Source organism: Manacus candei, unplaced genomic scaffold (assembly GCF_025592945.1).
Source record: "Manacus candei isolate 608988 ecotype Guabito, Panama unplaced genomic scaffold, ASM2559294v1 h1tg000005l, whole genome shotgun sequence".
Taxonomy (NCBI): Eukaryota; Metazoa; Chordata; class Aves; order Passeriformes; family Pipridae; genus Manacus; species Manacus candei.
Window position 1 is genome coordinate 21,703,234 of NW_026138053.1, and position 18,072 is coordinate 21,721,305.

General features: G+C 50.3%; 2 protein-coding genes across 15 annotated transcripts in view; both read right to left on the reverse strand.

Moving 5' to 3' along the window:
* Nucleotides 1–18,072, reverse strand: part of MTA1 (metastasis associated 1) — a 229,881-nt gene that overhangs the window by 68,012 nt on the left and 143,797 nt on the right. For 4 of the 6 annotated variants that reach the window (XM_051805099.1, XM_051805091.1, XM_051805081.1 and 1 more), the window contains exon 1: nucleotides 8,947–9,182. The exons of 1 other annotated variant lie outside the window; for it this stretch is intronic. In XM_051805099.1, the coding sequence (XP_051661059.1) occupies nucleotides 8,947–8,974 (28 nt within the window). In that variant the 5' untranslated portion in view covers nucleotides 8,975–9,182. Of the gene's footprint in view, nucleotides 1–8,946; nucleotides 9,184–18,072 lie in introns of those variants that run through there. One more of the 6 variants, XM_051805127.1, reaches the window with a different exon arrangement.
* PACS2 (phosphofurin acidic cluster sorting protein 2) overlaps nucleotides 12,221–18,072 on the reverse strand; it is a 78,428-nt gene continuing 72,576 nt past the window's right edge. For all 9 annotated transcript variants that reach the window (XM_051805068.1, XM_051805038.1, XM_051805028.1 and 6 more), the window contains one exon: nucleotides 12,221–17,537. In XM_051805068.1, the coding sequence (XP_051661028.1) occupies nucleotides 17,419–17,537 (119 nt within the window). In that variant the 3' untranslated portion in view covers nucleotides 12,221–17,418. The remainder of the gene's footprint in view (nucleotides 17,538–18,072) is intronic.

Here is an 18,072-nt window from a genome sequence, read left to right on the forward strand (position 1 = left end):
CTACAAACAAAAACTGAAGTATCTACCATGCAGAAATCTGCTCAAGCTAAGAAATATTCTCTATCTTTTTGAAGTAAAAAACCAAAACAAATCAAAGTTAATAACATGCAACTTGCTTGGTTAAACTGCCGGTTGCTTGATCCAATTTAAACTCTGAAACATTAAGGTATTTGGAACTTCCCAGAGGTCTTCTGTTCTTTGTTTTCTATCATGTCAAGGCAGGGGGAGAAAAAATTCCTGTCCAGCCATCTCATATCATTTTTTGCCTGATTTTTAGTGAAACAAGGTTTATGCAACTCCATTATCCATGCATTAGTTCTTCTCTATTAACTCCTGAACCCTTTGTTCAGACATTTCACAGAGGGACAGAAGTCTCAAAGATAATTAAGTTCTGATCACTGTTCCCTATCTTAAAGACATAGATACTAAAACTACAAGAGAAAGCGAGAAAGGTAAGATAGATAAGTTAGAGATATGAAATGGTTCCCATTTCAGAAACAATTAGTAGACTAGGTTTTAAAGCAAGTCACTAGAGATTCCACAGTGTTTGGAAGAATTATCAAAAGTGGTTGCTTTCTTATGCACCTCCCAACACCTGCATTGTCAGTGCTGCTCAAGGTAGGTCCTGGGCTCAATTAACTTCTGAACCAGTTCATGATGGCCAAGTGTGCTCCCAAATGTCTCCCCCTCTGCCATGGAAGAAGGCAGGAATTCTGCCTCACAGCAACAGTCTAAAGACTGAAGATCTCAGCATGGGTGAGGCACAAATGGTGCATATGGTACCTTTCCCAGTAAAAGTGTAAGTTCCAAAGGAGTGGAAACAGAAGGCAGCGAAGAATCACGTAATGGAAGAAAGAATACAACTTTTAGATTGTCAGTGTCCTTCTTTCTGTTCCTCACAGCACCACTGGCTGTTTTCACTCACAGGTGATCTGAGGTAAAAATCAAAGACAAAAGCCTGCTGGTCCTTTTGCCAGAGTGGCTATAGGTGTCAGCTGCACTTCATGGGTCGCTCTTAGATAAGAGCTGTGCCATGCTGAAGTAACTGCTATTAGGGATGCCAGCTTAAAGGTAAGGTAGGAGACTGTGTACAAACAAGATTTGAAAAGAGACCATGAGAATCCTGGAAATAAAATTAAGCTTCCAAAGCACTACCCCGAGGATAAAGAAGCAATTCTGCTGTTAGAAATCAATTATATGGCAGTTCAAGAAAACCAGTTTCAATTAATCCATTCCCAATATCCCAGCTGTAATGTAGGCACATTTGCATGTGGCACTGACCCTTCACGCTCACTAAGTCAACCTCATCCAGCTTCCAGCAGGACAAGTATATGCTAAACATTCCTGGAGAACCACTTTTTTAATCTGTGCTCTTCATGAGATATCTAAGCATGATTCTAAGGCCTCTGGGCACAAAGCATAGTGTCTGCATTGTCTCCTCTGCCACTTCAGTTTCCAGAGATGTAGCCATACAAACACTAGCTGCAGTAGCAAAGTTGTGAGCCTATGTAATTTCAGCTGCATCCACTACCACTCTTCGTGGGGCAATACCATGAACCAGCTCATGGAAATAGTTTGGGTTTAAAAAGAGAAAAACGTCCCCCAAAGAGAGCAGAATGGTCTAATTCACAGAAGAGCCAGAGAAACACTTGAGCAGATGGAGAAACTAGTCAGAAGAGAGCTCCTCAAATCATGGGGGAGTATTTGGTGGGGGGGAGACGGAAGAGGAGTATCCTCAAGTTACACCCTAACAATCATCTTCTGTAGCAGCCAAGAGAACAGCCTGTTCTGTTGTTATTCTCAGTGCTAAGGACAGATAAGAAAAACATTATTTTCCAAAAGATATTCAGGCAACACAGAAGATGACAAGAAATCAGGTTCATATTTCCTGCAAGTATCTCAAGAGCTGCAAAACAAGAACCTCTGAAGTACCCGGACACCAAGTTTGGTATCACCCTCAAGAAACAAACAAACAAAAAAATGTTGTGTTTTTTTCTTTGAGTTTGCTTGTTTGTTTAAGAGCAATGTTCAATTTCACTTAGTCAATGTGAATTAACTGCTCTGGCCATAGTATGACAATATAAAGTCCAGAGGTAGGGATTTCAGTGCCAGATCAGAAACATCACGGCTTCACAATGTAAAACATGGACAAAGTATAAACTCCTGCCATAGTTTTTGCAATTGTTTCTTCAAATGAGAGCGCCAGTGAAGCTGATTCATCCCCTGCCCTTCAAACAACCCCCTCAAGTTGTGACAGCCTCTCCCTGGATGGCAGGAGGCACACATGCACGTGGTAAACCTCATTGGGAATTCACACAGGTCAAACAACTGTCTCCAACCAAAACAGTTCCCTGACCTGCGCTGCACAGCCTCGCCGAGCTGCGTGAGCCCGGCAAGGGAAGGAAGGAGAGGACAGTAACACATCTATGCTTGAATCAACACCCTACCAAAAGAAACATCCACAGAAACTGTCTCACTTGGCTGGCTCAAATTTGCTCAGATGTTAACAACTTAACTCTATAACGACAAGCTCTGTGCTAAATCAGGGATCATCTCTTCACGCCACACTAACTTTATGCTTGGTCAAGTATCATCTGTTCTCCCGCATCTTGCATAAAAGCATAAAGTCCCCAAATTAACCAGAGCACATCACATGCAATTTAACAGAAACATTACCATGGGCCACATCTGACAGAGATCATGATTGGTGATCTGGCAATGCACGGAACCAGAGCCATGAAATCTCAGGCATCACAACTGAAAAGCTTGTGAGTAACGAGACCGGAGAAGCCCGAATCTTTCTTCCACTTGCAAACTCACTTTTAAGCTGCCAACTAACTTCTCTGCTTTGCTTCATTGATCAACATCAAGTAAAAATTATCTCAGAAACACTTCTCCTTCCAGATGGTGGCCCAGCCAAAGAACTGGAAAAGGAGAACACGTGCACGGTTCCTTCTGGGCTGGGCTACACAGCCCAAAAGCTTCACAGGTCCTTCCGGATCTGGTTTTAAAAGTAAAGAGGGGATGAGGAACCATACCAGAACTTCAAAGACACTCTGAAGCAGGGCCTTTTTGTATATTGGATCTATGGCAGTGAGCTCTAAAGAGCTAGAACCATGATATCTTACAACAGCACTTTTCCCAACAGTTCCAGTTATGTAAACCTCACGGGAAACTGAGGCAAAACAGCTGCAGGGTTTGGTCACTTACCTGCTTGGGGATTTTAAAAAAAATAATAATGCACTTGCAAAGCAATAAGATACAGTGTAAAAACAAACACTTTACTTGGTGCAGAAGTAACACTGACTTCACAGGTTACTTGTTGCCAGCAGATGTGCGGAACTACCAGGAGGTGACCTCCAACAGTTCCTACCTATGCTTTCAAGTGACCCCGAACTGCTCAGGAGTAGTTTGTAAATCAAAATAAAAACAGTAACTATTCTCATCCTACTGGGGAGAGACTAAACACTCTATTTATTTCAAGTCAGGATGCTTAAACATCGAAAGTTGCTTGAAAAACGACTAGATGCAAGCGAAAGGAGAATCTTTTACATTCACACAAAATCTCACTAGTTAAACAAAAAAGTTTTAAGAGTCCTTTCCCCACAATTTCTTATTAAAGTGTCTTTTATTCACCATCACTGAAAGGCAAAACACATGAACAAGACTGAGAGGACCCAGGGGCTGCCCAGCAGCAAAATGGGTACTGCCAAGGTGTTACCTGTCCTCCTCCCAGACCCCCACGGCAGGCAGTGCCACCCACCCCAGCCCTCCTGGCAGGCTGCCCTGGCACAGCCTCCCACCCACCAGCCCGGGACCTGCCTAAACCCACCAACCCAGCAGAAACCTGTCTCCTTTCCTCTGCTGACTTTCCAATGGGCCAGTGACACGAATCTGGCCCAAGAGGCAGCAGGTGAGCACCACCTTGCTGGGACAAGAAGGGGAAAGCTGGATTTCCCCACTTTGGCAGAAGCAAGCTTAGTGCTTTAGCTCCATTTTGCCAGCTGCAAAGGGTTTGACAGCTATCACAAGCCCACGGACACAGTTGTCACAGCTCCAGCCCCAGACACACCTAAGCTGGCAGACAACACTGTCCACCATGAAGCATTTCCCAACAAAAGGCTAACAAATGCTGAAGAAGTTCGATATGGGGGAGAGGGGGAAGGGAAGGGAAGGAAAGGAAGACTGTAACACAGGAGAAGATAAACTTGTGCAACTAGAAACAATGAAAGGAAAAGATGAAGAAACCCACTGCCTGGCTGTTGCTGAAAGGTGATAAGCTAGAAGCTGTCTTAAATTTATTAGGGCCAACGACTGCAGAAGCCTACTAGTAATTTTCAAGAATAAACTCTCATTTTTATCTTTACTGGTTATTTAATACCTCTCTCAATGAAACCCACCCTCGGCTCAGGTTACCTGCAAAGTTAAAAAAGAAAAAAAACCCCAACAAACACAACCAAAACAAGGATATCCCACAGTAAGCCTTCCTGCCACCCAAACCACATATACACTGACAACAAAGCAAGTGAACAGGAGGTTTACATGTGATCCTGCAGTTAAATGCTTTGAATTTGCTTCAGATCTGGACACAGCAACATACTTTATGCAAGCTTCCTTAACAGTTCTCAGTTCTTTACCAGGAAAGGCTCAGAATATTATTATTGACACTACTGTGATGTCAAGAGGACTGATGCACCACTTGCTCTGCTCAGAGCTCTCCAGCAGAGTATGGACGTCAAGACTTGTACACTGCCATGAGAGTCTGGATGCCAAGTGGGACTATGTAATGGGATGGGGGGCAGGTCAAACCACAGTCCCCAGCCACACATTAATAACACCCTATAATAACAGAGAGATGATGTTATACTGCCATTCTTAAAAACTTTAGGGACAACTCAAGTTTTTCACACTGAAATAAGATGTATGACTGCAGCACAGGCAGGCACATCACCACCAGGAAGGAAAAAACGAATGAGAATAACACCAAGTAAGTTGTGGAGCTTCAGCCTCCAGCACACTGGAATAAAGCTGCTGGGAACCTCAGGTGCCCACATCAGGCACTGTGGGTCATCATTTCCCCTACCTTAAACATGTTAGATGCAGCAAGTACTGATGTGTCTGGCTGACTTGTGATTGGATCTCCTGATGCCATTTAAACATACCTTAAATATACCACCGACTCAAAAACAGTGATAATTTTGTAGCCAAGTACTCTCCCAAACAAGCAAAAAGTCAAGAACATACAAAAAGCTTTTCATCTAAAAGCATAAACTGACATTTGTCTTGACAAAAGTGTTGCCTTCAGTAGTTCTTCCTCCATCCTTCCTCTCCTTTCTTTCCCCATCCCCTTGTTACCAGCCCTCCCACTGAGACCATTCAGCTGTTCACACAGTCCCACAGTGAACCAGATTGGGTGTCTGATGCAAGATTAAAAATAATCCAGGAAAAAACAAAGAGTGAGGAGGAGGGAAGGTGGAAAAAAATTAAGTTCCTCAAATTACTGCAAGATGGAAATCCAAAAAAAAAAAAATCATTGTTTCACTGCATCCAGGGAATGCCACAGGGGCATAAACATGCAGTGGAGCTCAGTCAATGCCACCACTAAAGAAATACTTGTCGCACTACAGTTACACTCTCCTGGAAAAGGTGGAGACAGAATAGCTGATGGAAAGTCTCTTGATACCAAGATGACCTGTTCTCTTCCAGGCAGCTGACACAGCACTCTCCTGAAAGTGGAGCCTGGCACTAGCTAGTACAATGAACATCTCTCCCACATGCATTTTTTCATTAGAGGCCCCAAATTCCAGCTGAGAGGTCCCAAGCTTCTCAGATCTGGTGTTTATCCAACATTCCCACGCGGTCTGTGATCGTGCAGACCAGTCCACCATCTCCACTCTCATCATGCTGCCATTTATTTCATGGTTCTACAGCAGCTGTTAAGAAAATCTTCACTTCTGCTACACTGGAGGCAGGTAATTCCAGGATTTCCTTCTGGCCAACGAGTAAGATCCCATATCTCATTTTGGAATGTGACACCCTGGCATCTTCCCTACATATTTAAAAGTTTCGCATCCCCTGTGAGCTGTGCTAGCTTGTGACAGTCCCATTTGTATTGGAAACCAACTCTCTCCCCATCAGAAATGTATCAGTAGAAACTTGACAGGAACCAGGGGAACCATTTGCTCTCTCCAAACAATTTGATGCCACCAGTCAATTTACCCACAGAGCCTGACATTCAAGGGGCAGCTCCTAAGCCCCCAGCATGCTCACTGTACTCAACACAGAGGAGAAGACTTGCATGTCACCCTCAGCTCCCACAGTCCAGGCTCCTCAGCTCGTCTACCCAGGAAACTACTGCATGTCAAGAGAGCAAGACACTTCCTGTCCTCTGGAAGACCCTTCAACTATACATTTAAAATCAGATGTATAAGAGAGGTGCAACACATCCACTGGCTTCTGAATACAAAAATTCAGTGTTTCATGACCAGGCCAAAAGCAATGACCAGCCTTTCTGAGTCAACACTCATTTCTAGGAGTGGTATTGATCTCTAGTGAGGAAGCTGCTTTTGGCAGCTGTTGGGCCTGGAGTTCATGTGGCACAATAAGGTAGTCACAAGAGTAATAACAGATTATCTGCTGAGTGTTTGTCTTCCAGTGGGAAGTGTATGAAATGACTATGCATAAATCCCATTCAGGATTTAATCCTGCCCTGGAGTTCACACACAACTTCGGTGCACAAAGCCATTAGTGGGAGATACCAGCACCAGAGGTCAGAAACAATTCGATAATACACACCCCTGGGCTCAGGCTGAACAGAGTGCTCACACAGAAACAGCTGCATCCATCCATATGTTGATCTTGGTAATACATCAAATCAAGACTTCATCCATATGAGCCATAATGGAGCACTGTAACCTTGGCTGTCAGCCACCTGCCTTGTCCTCTGCCCAGAAAGACTACAGAGCAAATCCTGGACACCGTTTCCAAGCACAGGAAGGACAATAAGGTAGCTCAGACCAGCCAAAACGGATATACCAAAGACAAACCACAGCTGACCAACGTGACTCCCCCAGCTAGGACAAGGAGACTGGCTCTGCGGCTGAGGGGAGAGCAGGGGGTGTTGGACACTTTGACTTCGTGTCAAAGGCTATGCTAAGTCTCCCACAGCATCCTTTGAACCAAAATGCTTGGGTAACTGGACAATAAAGGTGGGAGGAAACCTGCAACCGTGGCTCAAAGGATAATGATCAGCAGTTACAACCTTCACCTGGCTGCCCATTACTAATGGCACTCCTCAAGGATCAGCCAACCCTCCTTAAAAGCAGGAATAGGATGAGGGATAAGGGGAAAAGGGACAACAGCTGAACAACAGAAAATCCAACCAGGCACATGGAAACAAATATTTGCTATAAGCATGGTCAAACACTGACACAGCCCAAAGCTAGGGTGGCATCACCACCCTTAGAGAGAGCCTGGGACGGACCCAGCCCCAAGCACTCTGCTCTAACAGGACATTTTTTAGCATGAGGTTGGCCTAGAGACCTACAGAGGTGCCTTCCCACCTCCTGTGGGATGCACAGTACAGATTTAGCCATACAAAATGCTAAGAGATGACATTCCCCACAAAACTTGGCCATTAAAAGACAAACAATAATTTCCAGGAAACAACTCCCTTTGCAAGTCACACCAGGGTGAATTTTCACAACTCATCTTGTCCACTATCCTTCTGCTCTCAGCATGTCCATCCCAATACAACATTACATGCACACTATCAGCTTGGAGCAACCCAAGACGCAAAGCTGGGACAGCCAAGAGTCATCCCTTATCCCTCTACAAAACCAGGCACAACCAAAAAAATAGTATGAACGTGACAAAAGAAGTAGCATTTTTCAGAGCACAAAGTAAGGCTAGGCCAGAACAGCAGAAAGATCAGAAAGTAGTTGTTGATGGAGCACAGCCAGACAGGATGGCTTGGCCACCTTTGCTATATTTTTTGTCTTGTTTACTTTACTCCAGTTTTGCAGAACTCCACAAGAAACAAGGCATTTAGAAAAGGAGAGAACTCCACGAAAACATCTTCCCGTACATCCTGTAGTCCTGGGGAGAAGGAAGCTCCACGGACCAGCTTTTAGGAAGGAAAATGGCCGAGCACAAATTCATGCCAGACCACCCTCAGTTTATATTCCATAAAATGCAGTCCCAAACCCCATCGCCTCTCCTTTCTCTTCACGTGAGCCAAAACAAAGGACAATCAGACAGGAGCGCAACCCTGAATAGAAGACTAATGGGAAAGCATACAACAGAACAGCAAGAGTGGAAGGGGAGGCCAAGATCTGCAGGACGTGCCTCACGCCAGCCCCCCGGTCTATCAGCAGCCTGTGCCCATCTTTGTGCTCCTTATCTCAGCAACTCCTCCTGGCTCCCCACTCCGACAACCTCCCATGACGCCCATCCGAGCAGCCACTGCTCCCCGGGCCCCATCCCGGTGCCCGGCCCCAGGGCTGCCCCGCTCCAGCCCGCTCCCCCACCTCCCCCTGCCCCAGTCCTGGACCTGCCCAAACCTCCCGAGCCCCCACCAGCCCGCATCTCACATGCCCCATCTCCCCGCACCCCCGAGCCCCTTACGGCCCCAGGATGCTGTTGCCTCTCACCTCGGCCATCCCGCTGCGCCCCCCGCCCCGGATCGCCCCGCTCCGGGCCCCGCAGCCCCTCAACCCCGTTTAACCCCACGCCGGGCCTCTCCTCCCCGCAGCCCCCCAGGCCCTTGCCCCGCTCCCGCCCCCGGAGCCCCCCCGGGCTCCCCCCCGGGCTGCCCCGGGCCCCCCCCGGTGCCGCCGCCCCGCCCCGGGCCTGCCCCGCCGGGCCCCGAGCGCCGCTCGCCCGCACGCGGGAGGCAGCGGGAGGCAGCGCGGGGCGGGCGGGCAGCGGCGCCGGGACCGCTCTTACCTCCGACCCGGTACATGTTGGCGGCCATGCCCGCGACCGGGCCGAGTGCGGGGCGCGGGCCGCTCCCGCCGCCTCCAGGTGCCGGATCCGCTGGAAAATGGAGGCTGGAGCGGGCGGCGGGGGAGGGGAGCGGGGGAATTAAAGGGGCCGCGCCGGCGGACGGGGAGGGAGCGAGGCGGAGGGCGGGGCGGCGCCGGCGGCGGCCCGGCGGCCGGCGGAGGGGGCCCGGCGGCGGCGGCGGCGGCGGCAGGCAGGGAGGGAGGGAGGGAGGGAGGGAGGGAGGGGAAGGAGCCGGAGCCGCCCGCCCGCGGCGTGAGAGGGCGGCGCTCCGGCTGCGCGAGGGGAGGGACGGGACGGGACGGGACGGGAGGGAGCGGGGCTGGGGGCAGCACGGCCTCCTCACACACGCGGGAGGAGGGAGAGAGGGAGAGACTGCGTGTACATCCACAGACACGGGGTCAGACTGCCTGTGTGCACACGCAGATCGCCGGTCCTCGCACATGCACAGAGGCTGCCTGCACACCCCCCCACACACACACACAGACTGCCTGTACACAAACACACACGCAGACTGCCTGTCCTCATACACGCGCACATACACGGCCTCTCCTCACACACACAGAGCCTCCTCACGTGCACAGACCACCTGTGCTCACGTACAGTCACACGCACACACACGCCCCTGTCTTCGCACAGTCCTCCTCACCCAGCTCTCCAGTCCCCACACATGCTCAGCCATCCTCGCACACCATCCCTGTTCCGGCATGGACAGCCCTCCTCATACACACACAACAGCCTGTCCTCAAGTACAGCCCGACACACACACACACTCTCAAACACTGTGTGAGATGCCCCTCACACTTGCACCTACATCCACATGCTGCCTGTTCTCCCTGTACGTCCCTCCAGCCCTGCATACACAGGAGTCCCATACCCTACATACACCTCCTGCTCAGGTGCCCCACTCCTCCACTGCCTCACTTGGATCCCCACAATGGTGACAGGCTGCCTGTTCCCTCTGCACTTGTGTCACCCACTGCCACGCTGGGGCTTTCCCCCCTCTTCGGGTGTCAACCTTAGAAGTGAAGTATAGCTTATGGCTTTAGCTTTCCCTTGCCCACTGACCCGGGGAGGTCACCGGTCCTGTGTGCACCAGGGCTGCACCACACAGGTACACCTCTTCCTCACTTGTGCACAGCTCCTGTCCAAGTGTTGAGTTCATTTTCCCCTGCTGGTTTACCTTTAAACCAGCACAAGGTGTCAGTCCAGGACCCCTCCACATAATCAGACAGGTCAGAATGGCCAAAAAATATCTGTCATGAAACTTTTTGCTGGAGCCCTTTATGAGGGCTGGGCACAGCCTCTACCTGCACTCTCAACCCTGGTTCTCCTAAGTCCTGAAACAGCTATGCAAGACCACCTAAACATTGACATCTGCCAAAATACATATTTTTTTTGGAAAGAACAGGGCTTTTGTTAAAATTTGCTTTGCGTGTTAGGGAAAAAAAACCCCTACAACACCAAATCTGACAGTCCTCAGATCCCAGTAGGGCACAGGGCTCTGCTTACATGTTTCCAACGTGTGCAAGGAGCACGGCTGAGTGAGGAGAACACTTCTGGGGGTGAAAGTTGGTCAGCCAAAAAAGGTCAGTGCACCAGGGAGCACCACTGTGATATTTCCTCCTTTCTGAGCCAGCCAGGAAAGCGTGTGCCGGCACAGGCACCGAGCACACCACAGGACACGAGGGAGGGCTGGCTCTCTCCAGGCTGCTTCAGCAACCATTAAGCAGAGCAAAAAATAATCCAGTAGGACACAGGAAAATTATCCACAATAAATATTTACAAATCGCATCACAGGGCACTTGGTAGTTGCACATGAAGAAGCGGAGGGTCACGTGGTGTTGACTGCTTTTTCCAGATGCTAAAGTGTGCTTTAAACGACAGCAGCAAAAACGTGTCGGAACTTCCCTGCCGTTCCTCTTCCAGGTTAAGCAACAGCTGTGGCCACAGCCGGGGTCCAACCAGGGCATTTGACTTGGTGTGTTCCCCACTGATGTGGGGCTGGTCCTCTGCTTCCCCCACCAGCCTTCCCATCACCTCAGTCCCCTCCACTTGCACCCTCCTTCCCATACTGAGATGGGCTCCCCCCTGGACTCTAAAAAGTGAAGCTCAGGATGTGCCTCTTTCACACAGCTGTGCCCTCAGTGCAAGTTTATAGCTAAACCTGTGCAAAAAATACACAGCCAAAACAGCCTTCACACGCTTGTCTACACAAGCTGCCCCACAGCGCTTCTCCCATCTCACCAGCAGCCAGGCTCTCTCTGTGGCTGTTGGTGCTGTTTCTGCACTCAGGAGTCCTGAATTTGCCCTCTCCTGAGCTACCCACCTTCCTTCTGCCAGGAATGAGCCAATGCCTGCTCCGTACCACCTGGGTGAGAGTTGTGTCCCCTTCTACAGCAAAGGGCTCAGGTCATAAATGTGCCTGCACTTGGCCAAGCCACACAGAGGGGCTAGAACATGCACTGAGACCCGAGTGCTTTGAGAGCAGCCTGGCCCACTGCAAGGGGCTCCCTTCACCCCAGCTCCTTGCTCCATCAGCAGCCACTCCTCCACCCCTCACCCTGGGTCAGGGGAGCACAGGGACGCAGGCTGCTCTGGCTTGGCATCCTCCTCGCTGCCTTCAACATGCTGTATACTAGAGACCAAGGCCATGGCCCATTACCCAAAATTTCTTCACCTCCCTGCCTCAAAACAGCTGCTTAGCTCTTCTCACCTTCTGACTCCCCAGCACACCAAGCCTAGGTGTTTGGAATCCCATACATCCCAGTTCCTCTCCCACGGTGCTCCCAGGAGCGCACACAGGCTACCACAGCCTCAATCTTCTCCCACTGAGATGCCCCCTTCTTCATACCCAAACACCACCATGTCCATCCAACACAGCCCCCAGACCAGAAACTGGCACCAGCCTGGTCCCTTCTTGCTGCGAGGAGGTGAGGACTGGAGAGGGCTGTCAGATCCAGGAGAGCTGCAGGGAAAGGAGGCAGCAGGGACAGTGGAGAGGGCAACAGGGCTGCAAAAACTACAGGAGAGCTCAGTGCTGGGCAGGACGTGCCAAGCCACCAGCTCTGCCCTGGAAGTGCTGCCAGGCAGCTGGATAAATAACACAAGAGATCCCCCCATGTCAGAAAGTCATGCTGCTGTTTCCTGCTGAAGACAACTGCCCCAGTCATGCCAGAGCAGCCCCTGCTGAGAGACGACTCAGGGGACGGGTGTGTGCTTTCATGTCCAGTTTTATTAGTGTTGCATTAGTACCATAAAATAGTTGACGAGGTCGAGCACATTGCAGTTTGTTCCAAAAAAGGCTATTTACATTTAATCTGTCTTCATAAAAAACAACCCTAGAACCCAAACAATACAACAATGAAACAGATGGACAACTCGAGAATCTACAAAGTGATGATGTCCTGGTCTGGACAAGCCTGGCGGCACGCAGCCCAGGAACTGTGCTCACAGGGTACTTCCCCACAGCCACCACGTATATGCAACCAGGCAGGCAACACGCCCTGGCAGCTCTCTGGCCAAGGAGCAAAGCAGCAGCTTCCTGGATGTGGCCCCAAACTGGTGCTCTTCCTTAAGGAAGCCAGTGACCTGCTGCTTTGCAAGTGGCACATCCCCTTTTACCCCAGGCTGTGTCCCAAAGCACCCAAGTGATCCTGCAGGAGCCGGCCCTGCCAGGAACATCTCCCATGACAACACTGCTGAAGAGGCTCCAGGTGATGCTGCTGCTCATTTCTGGCCTTCTCCTACCAGGTAAGCCCACAGGAAGTGCCACACTAAACACTACCACGAAGCCATCCACTGAGATCGAGCCCTCCCCCGAAGGGGACAGAGGCATTGCATCCTACCTTGCTTCAAGAAAGCTCCAGGACCCCCAGTCCATTACTACTGCATGGCAGGACTGTCCTAACCCCAGCCTTTCCGATCCCTCAGCACACCAAGAAGCAGGAGAAGGCCATCGCCTCTGCTGCCTTTTGACAGGATTTTCTTCTTAAACTTGGAAATGCCAAGTGCAATGCCCTCTGCCCTGGCTCTCCTGTGCTGTCTCCAGCACACGCTGCTGGTGAGAAACACAACAGGGTCTGTGCTGCAATCGCAGGTTAAGCACAGGGCATTGTAGTTCTTGGCTGAGTTTGATGATGGAAAGCAAACAGGCACATCTCCTCAGCCCCAGAAACCTCCCAGCCACCTACCCATGCCCTCTCTGCAGGATAAAGCCACAAGCTTTATCTTCTGTTCTAATTAAAGCAGCAAAACACAGCCAAAGAGACCATGGCTCTCCCCAAACTCATGTGTAATTAAGGAGGACTCTGCAGTCACCACTGCAATGTAAATGGTAACAATTGAACTGGATGGGAACTGCAGCACTGAGCTAAAACAGCCGCCCAAGATGTCCATGACATCGCCAGCACTGCAGGAGAGCCAGCCCTGCTTGAGCGCTGGCAGGGCTGAAGCCCAGCCTTTGTCTCCAGGAAACTTAAGCCAGAAAACCAGGAAGCACTCAAGGTGCAACACAATGCCACAAAACCCTTCCATCTTTCATCTCCTTGCCAGCGCTGTTAAAGTAGGTCAGCGTCACGCAGCTCGGCGCGGCAGCGAGCCCGCTCCCGAGAGCTCACCTCCGAGCAAGGCGGGGGCCTTCTCCAACCGCAGCTGGAAGAGAAACCAGCTGCTTTGAGAAGTCACAGCCAGAGGAGCTGGAGAGACAGGCTCCACAGGGAGCAGGGGCAAGCTCTGGGACATAAAGGAACAGGGACACCAGGGGACAGACATTGCCTTCAAGAGCACCTCCCTTCTGGAGATCCACTCAGATGCTGCCCACCCCAGCCCCTGCCTTCACTGTCAGACTGCACAGCTCAAAAGCAAGCCCGACCTGGGAGACAACCCCACTGCCTTTCTTCATTTGAGATGTACCTTCCCTGCCCAAACTCTAGAAAGCCAAAGGCAGAGTGGTGCTGTCTCGGCTCTAAGCCATCCTTCTGCACTCACCGACTTGCAATCACCCAACCCCACAGGCTGGCACAGTTCTACAGGCACAGGCCCACTGCTGCCCCAGCAGCTTTCCCTGGTCCTGCAGCAGGGATCCCTCTGGCTAGTGGGGCTTGTTCCTGGCAGGGTCCCCCCAGAAACTGTTGGGGAAGGTGGGAGGGTGGGAGACCTGAGGTCAGTCACTCATTCACCTCTTATTCACCAGGTGCAAAGCCCCTTTCCAAAAAGGTCTGAGCCACATACATGCTGTGACACTCATTTTCCTTAGAGATAGAAATCTGTTTCTCTTCCAGTCAGGGACAGAAACAACCACACAAAGTGGCTCCACGTGATACAAGAGAAACAAGAGAGGCACAACAGCCTGATCTGAGCTGCCACCAAATCTGCACGGCCAGCCCTTGCCCTCCAGGGCCAGGAAACACCACATTCACACCCTGGGCACACAGCTGCCCTTGGGCAAGCCCAGCCTGCTACTGCTGGACTCCCTCCAGGATGACAAGGTTGAGACTTCAGGATGTTTTCTTGCATGGAAGAGCACTTCAGAGCAACAGCATTCCACAGGGGAGAAACCCTGCAGAGACACAAGCCCTCAGGTGTACGGAAAGTTTCCCACTGAATTTGCTTGTATATAGTTAGAACAAAACACAAACCAACATGAAATCCAACGAGCAGAAGTGTTTCTCTCACACATACACACACACACACACACACACACAGAGTACAGCAGGGCAACACACATTTGATAGGCAGGACCCTGGAAATCCTGTCCTAGCTACCAGGTTTTTTCTTTACAGTAGATTGAAATACAAAGAGGAGCACAGTGATGGTTCTCCCCTCACCCCCCAGTAAACAAAAGTTATTGCAGTCAGTCCACCCCAGCTCTGCAGCAGTAACACACTCCAGCACTGAGAGCTGCCCAGGCTGCGTGCGGCTCCTGACGCTGGAACCCAGCCCGATTGCTCTTGTCACACCAGCATGAAACTCGAGGAAGAAATCACAAACTGACTAATTTCCTTTACAGAGCTTTTTCTGATGCAGCAGCCTCAATAAAGATAAAGAAGTGATGTGCTTATATGCCATCTTCCACACTGCCACTGCTAGGCAATGCTATACAGTCCCAGAGCACCAGCTCAGGTCAACCAAAAACACGTGAACTGAGGGACCTGACAGCAGCCCAACTACAGCCAAACTTCTGCCACAGCCAAGAGCCAGCAGGCAGACCTGCCTGCAGCACAGAGTATTGCAGCTAGACAATCTGTCCTACCCAGCAACCTGTCACTGGGCAGGGGACCGTATCCTCCTCCCTTGTATGGTTTGAAGGGAATACCCAGCCCCTGGTCAAGTAGGTTGCACTTGTGCTGGGAAAGGGTTTTGTGAGCTCTGCCAGGCACTAGAACCAGCTCTCACTTCTTAACTCCTCAGTCCCTGTCAGCAGAAGGCCCAGCAGAGCACACCACCACTGCCCTGCCCAAAAGAACCCGTGTAGGCCCTGTGCAGAGCTACGCAGCACAAAAGTGGGTGCCCCAAGCCTTTAAAAACCCAAAGGTAAGGAATCAGATTGAAAAAAAAAAAAAAGGTTCAAAAGCATCACTGCCCTCAGAAAGTGCCTTCTGGAAATGTTCCCAGTGCCTGGCTTGTCCGCAGGGGTGGGACTAAAAGCACCCATCAGAAATTTTAGTCTCTTACCCTGAAATGCCACAGATGTCTGTTCTTCCTCATAGCAAGGACACTCTCCTCTCCAAATCCCAGCTGCCACCTGCTCCCAGGTAAGCTTTGGGAAGCCTGGAGCACAAAAGGTCCAATCTGCAGCACCTTTGTCCCGCTGTCTCCTCGTAAGAGCATCCCTGGCAGCAACAAGGCATACAAACTGAACACAAGTGCAGCCAGAGCCAAGCCAACAGAGATACCCTAAAATTTCAGTCCTCCATCTCACAGGACATCTCGCTGACCAAAGTGGACAGAAAACCTGTCTGGCTTCATTCTCACTCACATTCCAATGACAGCTTCCATTCTGCACCCTGGAGCTGAAGTCTCTCACAAAGCCTCAACCCACGGGCAACACCATGCCAGAGGAAAAGCATATTCTGCTGGGGAAAGGATGTGATCTAGAGAGAAACACTTGTGGGGAGGAATACTCAGGAAGCAGAAGTTAAGGACAATGTCCATCTCCAGAGCAGCCCAGAGGAGGCTGCCTGCCCTGAGCACCCTTCATTTCTGTTAAATTCCTTCAGTTCCCATGAGGAGAGATCCTGAGTGGTTCGAGGACAAGGGCCCTGAAGCCAGGCAGGCTCCAGGGAGCAGTGTGGTCAGGGCAGGATGCAGGCAGCAGACAGAGCATCCCACACTACCTCATGTGTGCAGTTTGACAGATGGACAGGAAGGCAGCTGGACACGCAGAGCGCCTGGCTGGCTCCCAGTCCAGCCACTCCAGTGATATATCACTCCACAGACAACGGCTCATCTTCCTGGGTTTGTTGGTTTTTTGTTTTTGGCAAATTAATTTTTTCCTGTTATTTTTTATTTTATTTTATTTTTTTTAGAAAGCATTAAAAAAAATCTGCAGCTGTTAAAAAAAATCCTTTCCCTTTAGAGGCTGGACGAGGTTTTATTGACAGGTAAATAATTGGTGTGAGTATGTAAATAGCAGCGACCCCACTGACATGGTGTCCCTCTGCAGCACAGCCAGCTGTGGGGACATGGTGACTGGCTTGGTTTGGTCATTGTCACAGACCTGGGACACTGGAGTTTCCTTCCTCTTAGTGTTTCCCTAACTCTTCCTGCCCAACCCTCCTCAGGCATCACTTCAGCACAAACACCTGCCTGTCCCCATGGCAGGCTCCATGCTCCAAAGGGGATCCCCTCTCCAGACCTCTCTAGCTATGTAAGTGGTTTGTTTTCCAAACTGGACCGTTGAACTCCCTCCAGACTCACTGATCTCCCGTCCTTTGGCAGCAGGAAGACAGACTGGCCACCCTTTTCTCCTAGAAATATAGAGGGAGGGGGCCAAATGTACAGTAACACACATGATCTTCTGCAAAATCCGTTTGAGCTGATCCATGGCTCCCCCAGCCCACTCACACCAATGAGGTCTCAGGTTAATAAGCAGTGCAGTTATTCAGCTATCTGCTTGTAAGTGGTAGGTGTTCTTGGGCAGGTTGCCTGCTCCTGCCAACTCCCCCACGACTTCACGTTGTCAGCACATCTATATTTAAGACTGGGTTTTTTTGCCTTTGTTTAAAGGGGTTTCCTTCCCTTGTAGTAAACTTAAAGAGTTAATAGAAAAAAGTAATTCAAAAGTAATCCAAGCACATCTGTAATTAATTCTGCAGGAGAGGGCAGAGCGACGCGAGTCAGAGTTGGCACGCAGTTCCTGGCTCCTGGTGTGCAGTCCCTGGGACAGGCAGAAGGTCCCTCCGCCGAGCACAGCTAGAAGTTAGATTTGGAGTGTCCAAATATGCAGATGGGAAAGTGCTTGACATGGGAGGACCACTGTGCTGCCAGCTGAAAGAACTTGACATCGTTCCACTCCACCCCATCAATCAGGACTGCAGGGGAGGGCAAAAAGAGAGGAAAAGTTAGGAAATAGGGAGGGGAAATGGCTTTGCTGGAAATCTCCCTGCAGTCGGCAGAGGGAGGCCTGGCCACGCACTGCTCTGCCCGACTACCCCACCCAGCTGCACACGTGGGGGAAGAAAGGCTCGGGATTAGACCAGGTTTAGGGAAAACAGCTCAGATTGTTGTTCCAGAATTGCTCACTGACACCAGAGCTCCCCAGGCTGCTGATTTCAGTGTCATCTGATCCGATTGCTCAGATTTCCTAAACACACTTCATTTTCTTTTTTGGGCAAATGCACTCTTACAGAGCTGCACATCGGTCTCTCCTCACTGGCACTCTAACCAGGAGACCCACGTCTCAGAGGGGTGACATGTTCTGTGAGTACCTCTCATGCTCACCAGCCTCAGACTGGGCCAGGATTAAGGAGGTGACCCAGGCAGATCCCTCTGTTGGAGATTCTCAACTGAACAGGCTACAGGGATATTTTTGATCCTGAATGCTCAGTTCCAGTGACAGCCACTTCA